Here is a 17500-nt window from a genome sequence, read left to right as displayed (position 1 = left end):
TGAGCTGCAGCCTGGTTACTGTGGTAACTGTTGCCAGGCAGCAGGACCCTGCAGGTCTGACTCCTGAGCAGTAAAACACGCGAAGAGTAAAGCTGACTTCTACTTGTTTCTTCTGCTCCTCCACAATGCAATTCACAGCAACTCTGATGCTCCGCCCACTCACTAATGCAGTGTTGCCCAACCTTTATTGAGCCAAAGCAAATATTTGCCATTAGAAAGAATCTCAGGGCATGCCACCAAACAAAAATGGCAGATACACAAATTGATTATGTACCTTCTGCCATCTAGTGGAGGAACATTTAATTGCTCTACCTGTCACTGGAATAGCTAGATGAACAATTACTTGTGGTAGTAATGATAACCTGATGGTGGACTAATGTACTTGGTATATAATGGTTGGGAATCACTGCACTGGTGTAACAGAGCCCTTTCTCCGCTTGCATTGCCCAAGCGTGGCGGACACACATCCAAAGCAAAGCTGTAACACTTTGATTCCTTCCGTCACAAACTAATTGTTATTTGTAAGTGCTAACAGCTAATTAGTTACCTTACAGGAAGTGATTCCAGAGTGGCTCTTAACAACACAATTCATGTGCTGAAACTAACTACATGCTTTTCTCTGATATGAGTGTGCATCTTTTTAACCCACTTATTACTCTGCTGGTTATAACCATCTTTGTATCTTAACAATTATTTCTTCTCTCTAATATCATCAGATTTGACGCTTAGTGTCTGAATGTTGACTGTTGACCTTCTCCCCACCTTCAGTGCCCGGAAACGTCCAATCCCATACTACCGGCCCAGTCCTTCATCGTCCAGCTCCGACAGCAGTCCCTCGCGCAGCAGTCGCAGTCGGAGTCATAGTTACAGCAGCTACAGTCGCAGCCGGAGCCCCAGCAGGAGCATGAGTCCGAGTGGAAGCTGGAGTCGCAGCAGGAGTCGCTCTCACAGTTACTCCAGCCAGAGCAGTTCTGACAGCCCCGGCTTCTAAGGGGAAAGCCAAAATGAAACAAAGGAGACTGCCATCGGGTTTGTTATCTATTCCTTTACATGGTCCAAACCACAACCACCACTGCAGTCTGTATATATGTTTTGATAAAAATCAGAAATTGCTACTTACTGTAAATACAGTAAGAATACTGTACACACAAGACCAACATATTTTTTTTAATTTGGCAAATGGGTATCTTTTAGCTGGAAATCAAACACAAGACTTTTAACACACTCTTAGACATGGCTATTTAAAAGAAAAATGTTGATTACATTAGGCCAAGAATGTCTAAACTACATGACAACAGTTATTAAAACGAAAGGATAGGGAGAACTTTAGTGCATTTTGTACATATTGGGCCTAATCTACTTAAGGTTTGCTTGTATTAAAAGTAGGGTTGTGCATCTCTTTGTGACGGACGATTCGTTACACATCTACATACATAGGGATTACGATATGATTAAAAAACGCTGAATTCTAAAAACAGAACAATTTGATAAGATTTAATATAGTGTACAAAGGATTCGATAAGATGCAATACAGTGTACGTGACATCATCTCATTTGCATAATTTATGGTAATGATTATCTAGTTAGCAAGATGTTCTACTTTTGTCACAGAGAGACACACACGCACATAGACGATTCCGAGATAAGTGACTAAGGCTGTGTACAGTAGGCAAATCAAATTAGGTGATTTCTTTATAGGTGATTTATTTAAGTGTGACAATAAAGAAACATTTGCGTTCAAAATTCCACTCAAAACTTTTGGCTAGGAACTCAGAAATTCAGACTTCCCATTACAAATGAAACACACCATAAATGTCCAGACGACAAATGATTTGCGCTTGCGCGAAACACTGCAATCCCTTCACTGTGAGTTTCTCCGCTCTGCTCGCAACACCCGCCACTGCTCGTTAATGACGCCTTTACCTCACACTCCAAGACTCAAAAAAGTCTCCAAAAACACCAAAAGAAGTAGCTAAATTTGTCGCTAGTAGCTGTTGATCAAAAAAAGTAACAAAGAGGATTGGAAAGTCACCAGATTTAGCGACAAAGCCGCCGAGTTGGCAAAACTGTGCCCTGAGAACAACACCCTAGCAACAAGTTCTGGGCGCCCATAAAAAAAGTTCTCCCTGAAGAACCCCCTGGCTTCAGTAGGATATGGTCAAATATTTATGCTCTAAACAATATTTTGTATGGTGTATAAATAATATTAATGCCATTTGAAAAAGGGTCACAAAGGCTCCTAATTTGGCTGCTGACATATGAAGTAATATATTATCATTTCCATCCATCCATCCATCCATCCATTTTCTTTCGTTTATCCGAGGTCGAGTCGCGGGTCAGCAGCCTAAGCAGGGAAGCCCAGACTTCCCTCTCCCCAGCCACTTCGTCCAGCTCCTCCCGGGGATCCCAAGGCGTTCCCAGGCCAGCCGGGAGAGATAGTCTTCCCAAGGTGTCCTGGGTCTTCCCTGTGGCCTCCTGCCGGTCAAAAGTGCCTGAAACATCTCCCGAGGGAGGCGCTTGTGTGGCATCCTAACCAGATGCCTGAACCACCTCATCTGGCTCCCCTCGATGTGGAGGAGCAGCGGCTTTACTTTGAGTTCCTCCCGGATGGCAGAGCTTCTCACCCTATCTCTAAGGGAGAGCCCAGCCACCCGGCGGAGGAAACTCATTTCGGGCGCTTGTACCCGTGATCTTGTCGTTTCGGTCATTACCCAAAGCTCATGACCACAGGTGAGGATGGGAACGTAGATTGACCGGTAAATTGAGATCTTTGCCTTCCGGCTCAGCTCTTTCGTCACCACAACGATCGATACAGCGTCCACATTACTGAATACGCCGCACCGATTCACCTGTCAATCTCACGATCCACTCTTCCCTCACTCGTGAACAAGACTCCGGGGTACTTGAACTCCTCCTCTTGGGGAAAGATCTCTTCCCTAACCCGAAGATGGCACTCCACCCTTTTCCGGGCGAGAACCCTGGACTCAAGACTTGGAGGTGCGGATTCCCATCCCAGTCGCTTCACACTTGGCTGCAAACCGATCCAGTAAGAGCTGAAGATCTTGGCCAGATGAAGCCATGAGGACCACATCATCTGCAAAAAGCATAAAAGTAATCCTGCAGCCATCAAACCGGAACCCCTCAATGCCCTGACTGCGCTTAGAAATTCTGTCCATAAAAGTTATGAACAGAATCGGTGACAAAGGAGTCCAACCCTCACTGGAAACGTGTCCGACTTACTGCCGGCAATGCCGACCAAGCTCTGACACTGATCATAGAGGGAGCAGACCGCCACAAACAGACAGTCCGATACCTCATACTCTCTGAGCACTCCCTACAGGACTTCCCGGCGTACACAATCAAATGCCTTCTCCAAGTCCACAAAGCACATGTGGACATGTTGGGCAAACTCCCATGCCCTCAAGGACCCTGCCGAGAGCATAGAGTTGGTCCACAGTTCCACGACTAGGATGAAAACCACACTGTTCCTCCTGAATCCGAGGTTCGACTATCCGGCGTAGCCTCCTCTCCAGTACACCTGAATAGACCTTACTGGGAAGGCTGAGGAGTGTGATCCCACGATAGTTGGAACACACCTTCCGGTTCCCCTTCATAACTCTTTATGAAGGGGAACCGGAAGGTGTGTTCCACCACCCCGGTCTGCCAATCCAGAGGTACTGCCTCCGATGTCCACGCGATGTTGCAGAGTCTTGTCAACCACAGCACAGCATCCAGAGCCTTAGAACTTCGGGCCGCCGAGGAGCTTTCTAACTTCCTCGGCAATCTCAGCCCCAGAAATAGGAGAGCCCACCTCAAATTCCCCAGGCACATCATTCTCATAGGAAGAGGTGTTGGTAGGGTTGAGGAGGTCTTCGAAGTATTCCCTCCACCGATCCCCACCATACACGGTGTTGACATGCAACACCTGGACTCAATGTAGAGCGCCTCCCTCGTGACATGTTCAAAGTTCTTCCGGAAGCGGGAATTGAAACTCTCTCTGACAGGAGACTCTGCTAGGCATTCCCAGCAAACCCTCACAATGCGTTTGGGCCTGCCAGGTCTGTCCAGCATCCTCCCCCACCATTGCAGCCAACTCACCACTAGGTGGTGATCGTACACTCTCTTCACCCGAGTGTCCAAAACATTAGACCGCAAATCCGATGACACAACTACAAAGTTGATCGTGGAATTGCGGCCTAAGGTGTCCTGGTGCCAAATGCACATATCGACACCCTTATTTTTGAACATGGTGTTCGTTATGGACAATCTGTGACGAGCACAAAAGTCCAATAACAAAACACCACTCAGGTTCAGAGCCGGGCGACCATTCTTCTCACTCACGCCTCTCCAGGTCTCACTGTCGTTGCCAATATGAGCGTTGAAGTCCCCCAGTAGAACGAGGGAATCACCCAGGGGGAGCACTCTCTAGTACTCCCTCGAGTGAATCCAACAAGAGTGGGTACTCTGAGCTGCCGTTTGGCGCGTAATCGCAAACAACAGTCAAGACCCGTCCCCCCACACGAAGGCGGAGGAAAGCTACCCTCTCGTCCACTGGGTTGAACTCCAACCTGCAGGCTTTGAGCAAGGGGGCAACAAGAATTGCTACCCCAGCCCGTCGCCTCTCACCGCTGGCAACGCTAGAGTGGAAGAGAGTCCAGACCCTTTCGAGAGAACGGGTTCCAGAGCCCTGGCTGTGCATGGAAGTGAGTCCGACTATATCTAGCCGGAACTTCTCCACCTCGCGCACTAGCTCAGGCTTCTTATCCCCCAGCGAGGTGGCGTTCCACGTCCCAAGAGCTAGCTTATGTAGCCGAGGATCAGGCCACCAAGTGCCCTGCCTTTGGCTGCCGCCCAGTTCACATTGCACCCGACCTTTATGGCCCCTGCAATGGGTGGTGAGCTCATTGGAGGAGGGACCCACATTGCCTCTTCGGGCTGGGCCCCATGGCCCATTAGGCACTCGCCTTCGTGGTGACCCACATCCGGGCGAGGAAAATCTCGGTCCTTCGTCTGTATTTTTCATAGAAGTCTTCGAGCTGCTCTTTGTATGATCCCTCATCTAGGACCAGTTTGTCTTGGGAGACCCTACCAGGGAGCATAAAGCCCCCAGACAACATAGCTCCTAGAAAAAATTGTGACACGCAAACTCCTCCACCACAATAAGGTGGCAGCTCTGAGAGGAGATATTATCATTTCCTCTATTTAAAAAAATCAAAAATGCTACGTGTTAATTTACTGTTCATAGCTACTTATTTTCAGTTGAAACACAGTTGTATCTACACTTCTTTTAGGATGTAATACACTTTTTCTTCAGGTTTTTTTTCGATAATTTGCATTAGTTTGGGGTGACAGTATTGGTCACACCAATACTGATACTTTACATTTTCAAGATCACTAAATAATAAAATTTTTGATGACAGTTATAATCAGACAAAAACACAAGATCGAGGTGTAATTATTTCTTACGGTTGGCTCTGATTTAAATAATTTGATTTTGCCCTTAAAGTTCTACTGTGTCTAGGGACCTATTTACTGAGTTTATAAACAAAAACGATGCAGATTTCTGGATATCGATATTGATCTTACATTGTAGTATTGACCAAATGGTACTTGGTATCATTACTATTAATGTGTTGATCTGCCCACCGCTGTAAGCTCCATTTTACCTGTTAGCACCGGTTAGCTTGGCTTATTGTATCTTCCAAAAACGAGTAGTGTAGCATGTTTACCAGTTCTCGTCTTTCAGTGATACTTGCAACAAACGTATCCTTTTTTCTGCCATGGCGGCGAGGATTGCTGACTTATAAGCAGCTTTTCACTGGGACGGACGTTAGCTGCTAGCTTGCTAGCAAATGCACATCCGGTGCAATACCAGGTCCATGTTTCTACACTCGATTAACCTAAAAATATATATATTTTTAAAAAGTACTGTTTTTTACCGTTTAAAGTGGCTTCTGTCAGCCAAATCGCTCACTTGTCAAACCGAATAGCTGGTCACATCGGTTTATCTCTCACAACCCTATTTAAAACACAAGCAAACTTATAACACCCAAAGTTGATCTACTACAGTCGTGCACAGAGGGTTGCGTCTCTAAAGTGAGCAGAATAAGGAACGGAATCCATTTTGCTTATTTGTCTTTATGAATATATAGAATATACAGTATGCAGCAACAATACTGAGAGGAGTAGATGCAAATATGACTATTCAGCTCACACAGTGGTAACTGTCCTGACTGATTAGTGTTCTATCGGAATTGTATTGCGGCTTTATTTGGTACGTATGAAATATGTGTGGAAACTTTCACAGTTACGCACAAGAGTCTCTCTTGTCTGTAGATGAGGATTCTATATTGCAAAGTAAGTGTTACAGATTATAGATGCTTGTTCAACAGCATCACACACAGGTTGGAGACCATGATAACATGAATTTGGAGGGAAATTAATGTTTCCATGGTCACACTATGCACAAAAAACAACCTCTACACCACTTTTGCACTTGTTATCAATTTTACAAGCAGTGTAGTAGTTCACACACAACGCACCCACTAATAATACGGAAAATGTTATACTGTAGTTTGCGCTAAACAAAACCTGATATACGGATCTTAGTAGCTCAGGCCCTAAAGATGCTATTACAATCCATTGTAAGCCAAACTAAATTATCTGACGAATGAAATCAATCAATCAATCAATGTTTACTTATACAGCCCTAAATCACTAGTGTCTCAAAGGGCAAAGAAAACTCACACCCAGTGGGACGTCGGTGACAATGATGACTATGAGAACCTTGGAGAGGAGGAAAGCAATGGATGTCGAGCGGGTCTAACATGATACTGTGAAAGTTCAATCCATAATGGATCCAACACAGTCGCGAGAGTCCAGTCCAAAGCGGATCCAACACAGCAGCGAGAGTCCCGTTCACAGCGGAGCCAGCAGGAAAACATCCCAAGCGGAGGCGGATCGGCAGCGCAGAGATGTCCCCAGCCAATACACAGGCGAGCAGTACATGGCCACCGGAACGGACCGGACCCCCTCCACAAGGGAGAGTGGGACATAGGAGAAAAAGAAAAGAAACGGCAGATCAACTGGTCTAAAAAAGGAGTCTATTTAAAGGCTAGAGTATACAAATGAGTTTTAAGGTGAGACTTAAATGCTTCTACTGAGGTGGCATCTCGAACTTTTACCGGGAGGGCATTCCAGAGTACTGGAGCCCGAAATGAAAACGCTCTATAGCCCACAGACTTTTTTTGGGCTTTGGGAATCACTAATAAGCCGGAGTCCTTTGAACGCAGATTTCTTGCCGGGACATATGGTACAATACAATCGACAAGATAGGATGGAGCTAGGCCGTGTAGTATTTTATACGTAAGTAGTAAAACCTTAAAGTCACATCTTAAGTGCACAGAAAGCCAGTGCAGGTGAGCCAGTACAGGCGTAATGTGATCAAACTTTCTTGTTGTCAAAAGCCTAGCAGCCGCATTTTGTACCAACTGTAATCTTTTAATGCTAAACATGGGGAGACCCGAAAATAGTACGTTACAGTAATCGAGACGAGACGTAACAAACGCATGGATAATGATCTCAGCGTCTTTAGTGGACAGAATGGAGCGAATTTTAGCGATATTACGGAGATGAAAGAAGGCCGTTTTAGTAACGCTTTTAAAATGTGTGACTCAAAGGAGAGAGTTGGGTCGAAGATAACACCCAGATTCTTTACCGTGTCACCTTGTTTAATTGTTTGGTTGTCAAATGTTAGAGTTGTATCATTAAATAGAGGTCGGTGTCTAGCAGGACCGATAATCAGCATTTCCGTTTTTTTGCCGTTGAGTTGCAAAAAGTTAGAGGACATCCATTGTTTAATTTCATTAAGACACGCCTCCAGCTGACTACAATCCGGCGTGTTGGTCAGCTTGTAGAGTTGGGTGTCATCAGCATAACAGTGAAAGCTAATACCGTATTTGTGTTTTTGATATTGTATCTTATTAATAAATATATATTTGTATTTTTAGAATATGCCTAGGGCCAATGAAAAACGAGCTACTTGTTGAAAATATCTGAATTTCCGGTAGGCATACCAGGAAAAAGATTAACATGATGCACTCAAAACATGCAGTTAAGTTTGTGTAGTTCCCCCCAGTGTGCTCTTTATATCTTATTTCAAATATTTTCATATCCTCCGTCTTTGTCTTGACAACAAACAGTAATAAATTCATAGGAATAAGCTTTAATGCGATCAAACATATTTTTAAATAAACGCAAGGTGGACAAAATAACATTTTGACACGCTAAAAGACAGCTGCTACTCTTTATACTTATTTTATAATTATAATGTCATTTGACAGAACACCAGCCCACGGTTGAGCTTTGTAAAGTTCAGTTCAGTTTCAGTTTATTTCGAACATGCATAAAATACAATGTAATGCATTACATGTTTCCAGTTGTTTCAAGACAGCAAGTCGGAAAAGGAGGGTGAAAATTATTTTCTTTAAATTAAACTTTCAGATTCAGATTGATTTTTTTTGAAGAAATATACAGTTTATACTTTGTAATTATTTATTTATTTATTTATTTATTATTTTCCAGGACATTTTTCCCATTCAAATAGTGTTCTTAGACTGTTGACTCTTCCAGCTGAAAGATACTGTTTAGCACATCAAAACTTATTTTAAAAAAACGGTTTGGCCCCAGTATGATTTGATGATTAATTGTGCAAAATATTCAAGGGAATAAGTCAGCACCATCATTGATCTGACTGAGCACTTTGAACAAACTGTTTGTTGACACTTTCTTCATCATCTTCCATAAATTAACCAAAAACTACATCAACAGCAAAAAACATGTTGAATATATACATTACATTTGTACGTTTGTACATTAGCAGCAGGTGCCGAGAAAAATATACTTTTTCCCTCACTTCCTGGAAGCATCGAGGTAAATCACTTTTTATTTGATTGTGTGAATGCTCCAAAGCATTCAGACATATGCTTTTCTACACCAAAATTCATCTATTTATTAATATAATTTTGGCGCACTCCCACATTTTTCATCCAATTTAAACCATTCCAACTTCAAAATATTCAGCTTGTTCGAGAACTGTGTGCTCTCCTTCAACCATCCTACAACAAATCCTTGGTTTCCAAGAATTCCGTTTTTAGGGGCATTGTCCCCATTCAAAATGAATTGTCCATTTTTCAAACTTCAAGAATTTCCGCAATTTTCAACTGGTTCAAATCATTAAGTACATTTGACTCGTTCTATACATTCAAACTACCATTGTTAATGTTTCCAGGAATCCCTGTTTTTTTCTAACCTGATTTCCAAACTTTTTTCGTTCGACGACTCCCTTCACATTTTTAAACCCATTTCATCCGTTGCACTGTCAAAACATTCATCTTACTCGGAACAAACAATACATGTTGGTTTAGGAATTAGATTAATCCCCAGTTTTTCCGAAATTCCATGAATTCTGTAGAACCATTTCTCAATTAAAAAAACTTGTATTATTTATCAGTCAATTACTCTTTCTTGACCGATTTTAACAATGTCAAACCAACACATTCCGCTCATTCAGGACATTCATGCTATAATCATTTTCAAAATAAATCCCAGTTTTCCCGAAATCCCCAAATTTCCAGGAAGTTCCCGCTGAAATGGATGGGACATTTTTTAAACTTCAACAATTCCAACATTTTTCAACCTATTCCAACCATTCCAACATTAACACATTCCAACATTAACACATTCCACTCATCCTGGACATTCAAACCAACACTTTCCCAAGTTCCAAACCAAATTCCAGTTTTCCTGGAAGTTCAAAAATTCCTGGAATTCTGTAACACTATTATTCAATTATAAATTGTCACTAGAAACAAATTTCTTAACCAATTTAGCTCATTTAGGAAATTCCTGCTATTTTTCGCCTTCAAGAAATTCCCAAATTATCAGGAAATTCACACTGAAATGAACAGGACATTTTTCCAAGTTCCACAAGTGCCACATTTCTCAATTGATATAATTGGTTCTCACACCAACATATTCAGCTCATGAATTGTATTACATGGCGCCATCTTAGAAGTATGCTAATGTTCCCCTGTCAGTATGCTTATGTTTACTTGCTAACGTTTTATGCTAGCATTTGATCTAATTTCTTAATTTTTAACATAATAGTCATGTATTTCTCTAATTGGCGCCATCTTAAAAGTAGCAAGCCTTTCACTTGTTACTGTGCTCATGTTAGCACGCTAACATTTTAAGCTTGCAGTTTAGCAATTTTTTAATGTTTTTAAACCTAATAATAACGTATTTTGTTACTTTGTGCCATCTTGGAAATATGTTAGCTATTTCCCTGTTATCATCCCAATGTTTACATGCTAACAATTTATGCTAACATTTGCTCTCATGGATTTTGGTACTTGGCGCCATCTTAAACATATAATAAATAGCCTTCCATCTGTTAGCATGCTAATTTTAGCATGTTAATATTAGTATGCTAACATTTTAGCTAATGTTGTACTTTTTAACCTAATAAGCATGTATTTCATCACTTGCCTTCTTCTTAAAAGTATGTTAGCTCTTCAACTGTTAGCATATTAATGTAAGCAAGCTAGGATTTTTTTATAGCCTTTTAGCCGATATTGTACATTGTAAACCTAATAATCATGGATATTGTCACTTGGCTTTATGTTACAAGTATGCTAGCTGTTCCCCTGTTAGCATGCTGAGTTTTTATGCCTGCATTTTAGTTAATGTGTAACATTTAGAGCTAAAATGGATAGATTCTGTTACTTTGCAACCTTTTGAAGTATGCAAACTCTTCTAACTATACCAACATTTAGCATTTCAAAATTCATACTACATTTCAGTACAGTTTTTGCTCTTCACCTCCCAAACTATTGTATCCTTTAATCTATTTAAATCTACTTGTATTTCGCTTTAGCGTCAGTTCTTCAAGATTCAAACCATTTCAACCTTTAAAAAATTTCAACATTCAAACCCTTATTGCATTCATCCTACATTCTGTTACCAAGTCAGCGTCTGCTCTCTTTCTTTCAAACCATTTCAACTTTCAAACGTATTATTATTTCAAACTTACATTCATTTTATATTCCATCAGTATTTCAGTTCAACTTCAGCATTGGAGCATTCACACGCAATTCCTTAAGGGAATTGCCTCATTTAGCTTAATTGTGTAGGTGTGACAGTCTAGATGGCTGGGTAAACTATGCACTGCATCTATTCCATTGAGTTTCATTGTATGAGACATCAAACAGTGTCACTTTTCACACTTGTCATGTTTGCCATGGGTCAAGCCAACTTCAATGCAATTCATCAGGACCCTGGAGTGTAACAAACAAGTTCTCTGCAAGTGAAGTCTGGTGCAGTTCAGTTCACTTGCGCTTTATTGCAAACACTATATGGACCAAAGATTATTGTTTAAAAAAAAAAGCATGCAGAAAGGACAAATATGTCCAGTGAGAGGAACGCATTAGAAGTGTCTCTGTACTTTAGAAGCATTTTGTGAAATCTAAAATGGTTAATATGGCAGACTATATCAATAACATACCTATTTAACCCAGAATATTGGCATATTATGTTATTAAAGCTGCCCGATTAAGTCCCTACTTTATACATAATGTTATCTACGGTGCTGCTTTTAGTCCTATTTCAAAAATATACTGAAATCTTTGTTGAACAGTACCAAACCACAATTGTGCAAGCAGCCTCATAGGATGTGCTCGCCACTTTACTAATATGGTATGCCAGCCACCCACATACGTACGCAGGTAGATTAGACATTGATTAATATAACTATTCCCTATTGAAGTATAGTCATTCTGCTGATTATTCTTTTTGGTTGATATAGAATTTGTGTTTGCGTGCTTACGTGCGTGCGTGTGTGTTTGCATGAGCGTGTGACAGATGATGGGGCGGCCTTGGCACTATTCAGTAAAACTTGCAAAATGCTCCATGCACATGTTTTTTTTTTTATGTGAATGTACTGTATTATTTATTGATATATTTATTTATTTATTGTTCTATTTATTAAGTATTTATTGAATCTTGCTTTGAGATTGCTGCAGAAGTCTTTCCACGTTGATGTGTACCGTATGTGTCCATGATGTTTTCATTTTGATTGATGAACATGGTGTGGGTTACTGGTTTGATTCCAGCTTCCGCCATCCTCGTCACTGCTGTTGTGTCATTGGGCAGCACACTTCACCCACCTAGCTCCCAGTGCCACCCACACTACTTTAAATGTAGCTTACAAAAGGTAGATAATGGGTTTCACAATATAAAAAGAGCTTTGAGTCTTGAGAGAAAAAGCGCTTTATAAATATGATTCACTTCACGCTTGTATTTTTAAGATGATTATGGGCCCAACCCCTGACTGTTTATTTGTTTTGGTATGTCAATGGTTCAATCCAAGATGTTGTTACTTTCAGAGGAACAGATATAAGTAAATTTGTTTCCAAGGACACCATTTGATGGTGCATGGACAAAAGTATTGGCACAAAACTCTTGCTTCAAATCAAGGTCCATAAAAACATGCCAAGTTTGGGATAACCTATTTAAACGGGACCAAATGTGATCTGTAACCTCAGGATTAATTGGGAAATTGCACAGACTTAATGGTGACCCAGTACTTTTGTCTATAAAGTAGCAATGCTCTGAAAGTTTGCACACTGAAAAGTTTTGTCCGAAAATGGCCCAAAACTGCCTTTTCGACTTTTGGCTGAAAGACTTATCAGCGAAACAGCACTACTGAACCAGGATGTCGCAATGACCTCAGCAAGAAACACGCGATTGTCTGGAGTGGAGGCAACATGTCTGACATTTGGACATACATCAATATGTCTGAAAGGGTTACGTCTGGGTTATCTCAAGATCACTTATTCCCTGATTTTGTTTTCAATCAAAATATGTGTATGTATGTATATATTTATTTTTTTGTCTTTTTTTTTTTCAAAACCAGTTTTCCAACCTGTTGATTCATTTCTAATATAGCACTGCCCCTTTGATCCATTGTGTCTTTTGTAGTGTACACGTTCATACTACTGACAATAAACTGAAAAAAAATGGGCAAAATAACTTCAGTTTCCCTTTTTGTTAAAAAAAAAAAGTATAGAACAGTCAAAAATAGGAAACTATGAATGATGAGAATACAATACTAGTTGACATTAGTGTTGTGTTATTAAAATGTTGCTTGAGTCCAACTGTACACGTAACCTTACCTTTATTGAAATATGTGTTTGTGTTAACATGCTTTAGTCTGCTATGCTGCTACACTGCCACCCAGGAAGTTATATGATAGCAATAGTAATCTTGATTCTAATATAATGAAGTTGGCTAGAGGCAGTGTGCAGGTAAAAGGTATTTCTATATGCGAAAAAACAAAAGAGCAGCTGGGAAGTCCTCGAAAAGAATAGGGGAAGCTATGCAATCACAAAAGCTAAACAGACTACAAAGTAAACCAAAACAGAATGCTGGCGGTCAGCAAAGCATTTTCCCTATCGGAAGTAGCAAAAACCGAGGAAATACATACCGTATTTTTCGGAGTATAAGTCACCTGCCCAAAATGCATTAAAAGAAGGAAAAAAACATATATAAGTCGCACTGGAGTATAAGTCGCACTGGAGTATAAGTCGCATTTTTGGGGGAAATTTATTTGATAAAACCCAACACCAAGAATAGACATTTGAAAGGCAATTTAAAATAAATAAAGAATAGTGAACAACAGGCTGAATAAGTGTACGTTATATGACGCATAAATAACCAACAAAGAAGGTGCCTGGTATGTAAACGCAACATATTTTGGTAAGAGTCATTCAAATAACTACAGTATAACATTAAGAACATGCTATACGTTTACCAAAAAATCCGTCACTCCTAATCGCTAAATCCCATGAAATCTTATATGTCTAGTGTCTTACGTGAATGAGCTAAATTATATTTGATATTTTACGGTAATGTGTAAATAATTTCACACATAAGTCGCTCCTGAGTATAAGTCGCACCCAAAGGGAATAAGCGGTTGTAAATGGATATATATATATATATATATATATATATATATATATATATATATATATATATATATATATATATATATATATATATATATATATATATATATATGTGTATATATATATATATATATGTATGTATATGTATATATATATATATTTATATGTATGTATGTGTATATATACGTTTGTATGTATGTCTGTATTTAATATACACACACATATATATACAGTGGGGCAAAAAAGTATTTAGTCAGCCACCGATTGTGCACGTTCTCCCACTTAAAATGATGACAGAGGTCTGTAATTTTCATCATAGTACACTTCAACTGTGAGAGACAGAATGTAAAAAAAAATCCAGGAATTCACATTGTAGAAATTTTAAAGAATTTATTTGTAAATTATGGGGGAAAATAAGTATTTGGTCACTTCAAACAAGGAAGATCTCTGGCTCTCACAGACCTGTAACTTCCTCTTTAAGAAGCTCTTCTGTCCTACACTTGTTACCTGTATTAATGGCACTTGTTTGAACTTGTTATCTGTATAAAAGACACCTGTCCACAGCTTCAAAGAGTCAGGCTCTAAACTCCACGATGGCCAAGACCAAAGAGCTGTCAAAGGACACCAGGAAAAGAATTGTAGACCTGCACCAGACTGGAAAGAGTGAATCTACAATAGGCAAGCAGCTTGGTGTGGAAAAATCAACTGTGGGAGCAATTATCAGAAAATGGAAGACATACAAGACCACTGATAACCTCCATCGATCTGGGGCTCCATGCAAGATTTCATCACATGGGGTCAAAATGATCACAAGAACGGTGAGCAAAAATCCCAGAACCACACAGGGGGACCTGGTGAATGACCTGCAGAGAGCTGGGAACAAAGTAACAAAGGTTTCCATTAGTAACACACTACGCAGACAGGGAATCAAATCCTGCAGTGCCAGACCTGTCCCCCTGCTTAAGCCAGTGCATGTCCAGGCCCGTCTGAAGTTTGCCAGAGAGCACAAGGGAGAATGTCATGTGGTCAGATGAAACCAAAACAGAACTTTTTGGTATAAACTCAACTTGTCGTGTTTGGAGGAAGAAGAACACTGAATTGCATCCCAAAAACACCATACCTACTGTGAAACATGGGGGTGGAAACATCATGCTTTGGGGCTGTTTTTCTGCTAAGGGGACAGGACGATTGATCCGTGTTAAGGAAAGAATGAATGGGACCATGTATCGTAAGATTTTGAGCCAAAACCTCCTTCCATCAGCTTTGAATGGTTGACCTAATACTTATTTTCCACCATAATTTACAAATCAATTCTTTAAAATTCCTACAATTTAAATTCCTGGATTTTTTTTCACATTCTGTCTCTCACAGTTGAAGTGTACCTATGATGAAAATTACAGACCTCTGTCATTATTTTAAGTGGGAGAACTTGCACAATCAGTGGCTGACTAAATACTTTTTTGCCCCACTGTATATATACATATATCTATATATATATATACATACATATATATATATATATATATATATATATATATATATATATATATATATATATATATATATATATATATATATATATATATATATATATATATATATATATATATATACATATATATATATATATATATATATATATATATATATATATATATGGGCCTCACGGTGGCAGAGGGGTTAGTGCGTCTGCCTCACAATTCAAAATTCCTGCAGTCCTGGGTTCAAATCCAGGCTCGGGATCTTTCTGTGTGGAGTTTGCATGTTCTCCCCGTGAATGCGTGGGTTCCCTCCGGGTACTCCGGCTTCCGCCCACTTCCAAAGACATGCACCTGGGGATAGGTTGATTGGCAACACTAAATTGGCCCCAGTCTGTGAATGTGAGTGTGAATGGTGTCTGTCTATCTGTGTTGGCCCTGCAATGAGGTGGCGACTTGTCCAGGGTGTACCCCGCCTTCCGCCCGATTGTAGCTGAGATAGGCGCCAGCGCCCCCCGCAACCCCAAAAGGGAACAAGCGGTAGAAAATGGATGGATGGATGGATGGATATATATACATATATATATACACACACACATAGATATATGTATGTATATATATATATATATATATATACACACACATATATAAATATGTATACAAATATCAATCAATCAATCAATGTTTACATATATAGCCCTAAATCACTAGTGTCTCAAAGGGCTGCACAAACCACTACGATATCCTCGGTAGGCCCACATAAGGGCAAGGAAAACTCACACCCAGTGGGACACCGGTGACGATAATGACCCAGTGGGACGTCGGTGACAATGATGACTATGAGAACATGATACTGTGATACTGATGATACTGATGACTATGAGAACATATGAGAACATGATACTGTGAAAGATCAATCCATAATGGATCCAACACAGTCGCGAGAGTCCAGTCAAAAGCGGATCCAACACAGCAGCGAGAGTCCCGTTCACAGTGGAGCCAGCAGGAAACCATCCCAAGCGGAGGCTGATCAGCAGCGCAGAGATGTCCCCAGCCGATAGACAGGCGAGCAGTACATGGCCACCGGATCGGAGCGGACTCCCTCCACAAAGGAGAGTGGGACATAGAAGAAAAAGAAAAGAAACGGCAGATCAACCTGTCTAAAAAGGGAGTCTATTTAAAGGCTAGAGTATACAAATGAGTTTTAAGGTGAGACTTAAATGCTTCTACTGAGGTGGCATCTCGAACTGTTACCGGGAGGGCATTCCAGAGTACTGGAGCCCGAAATGAAAAAGCTCCACAGCCCGCAGACTTTTTTTGGGCTTTGGGGATCACTAATAAGCCGGAGTCCTTTGAACGCAGATTTCTTGCCGGGACATATGGTACAATACAATCGGCAAGATAGGATGGAGCTAGACCGTGTAGTATTTTATACGTAAGTAGTAAAACCTTAAAGTCACATCTTAAGTGCACAGGAAGCCAGTGCAGGTGAGCCAGTACAGGCGTAATGTGATCAAACTTTCTTGTTCTTGTCAAAAGTCTAGCAGCCGCATTTTGTACCAACTGTAATCTTTTAATGCTAGATATGGGGAGACCCGAAAATGAAAGAAGGCCGTTTTAGTAACGCTTTTAATGTGTGCCTCAAAGGAGAGAGTTGGGTCGAAGATAATACCCAGATTCTTTACCGTGTCGCCTTGTTTAATTGTTTGGTTGTCAAATGTTAGAGTTGTATTATTAAATAGAGTTCGGTGTCTAGCAGGACCGATAATCAGCATTTCCGTTTTTTTGGCATTGAGTTGCAAAAAGTTAGCGGACATCCATTGTTTAATTTCATTAAGACACGCCTCCAGCTGACTACAATCCGGCATCTTGGTCAGCTTTAGGGGCATGTAGAGTTGGGTGTCATCAGCATAACAGTGAAAGCTAACACCGTATTTGCGTATGATGTCACCTAGCGGCAGCATGTAGATGCTGAAGAGTGCAGGGCCAAGGACCGAA

General features: G+C 40.5%; 1 protein-coding gene across 3 annotated transcripts in view; it reads left to right on the top strand.

Annotated features, from left to right (window-relative positions):
- The window catches only part of srrm3 (serine/arginine repetitive matrix 3), a 145316-nt gene extending 132227 nt beyond the window's left edge, over positions 1 to 13089 (top strand). For all 3 annotated transcript variants that reach the window (XM_061898261.1, XM_061898259.1, XM_061898260.1), the window contains one exon: positions 769 to 13089. In XM_061898261.1, coding sequence (XP_061754245.1) covers positions 769 to 991 — 223 coding nt within the window. In that variant the 3' untranslated portion in view covers positions 992 to 13089. The remainder of the gene's footprint in view (positions 1 to 768) is intronic.
- Positions 13090 to 17500: the final 4411 nt, after the last annotated feature.

This window comes from Nerophis ophidion, linkage group LG04 (assembly GCF_033978795.1).
Source record: "Nerophis ophidion isolate RoL-2023_Sa linkage group LG04, RoL_Noph_v1.0, whole genome shotgun sequence".
Taxonomy (NCBI): Eukaryota; Metazoa; Chordata; class Actinopteri; order Syngnathiformes; family Syngnathidae; genus Nerophis; species Nerophis ophidion.
Note: the sequence above shows the minus strand (reverse complement) of the source record. Positions and strands in the feature narration are given on the sequence as shown.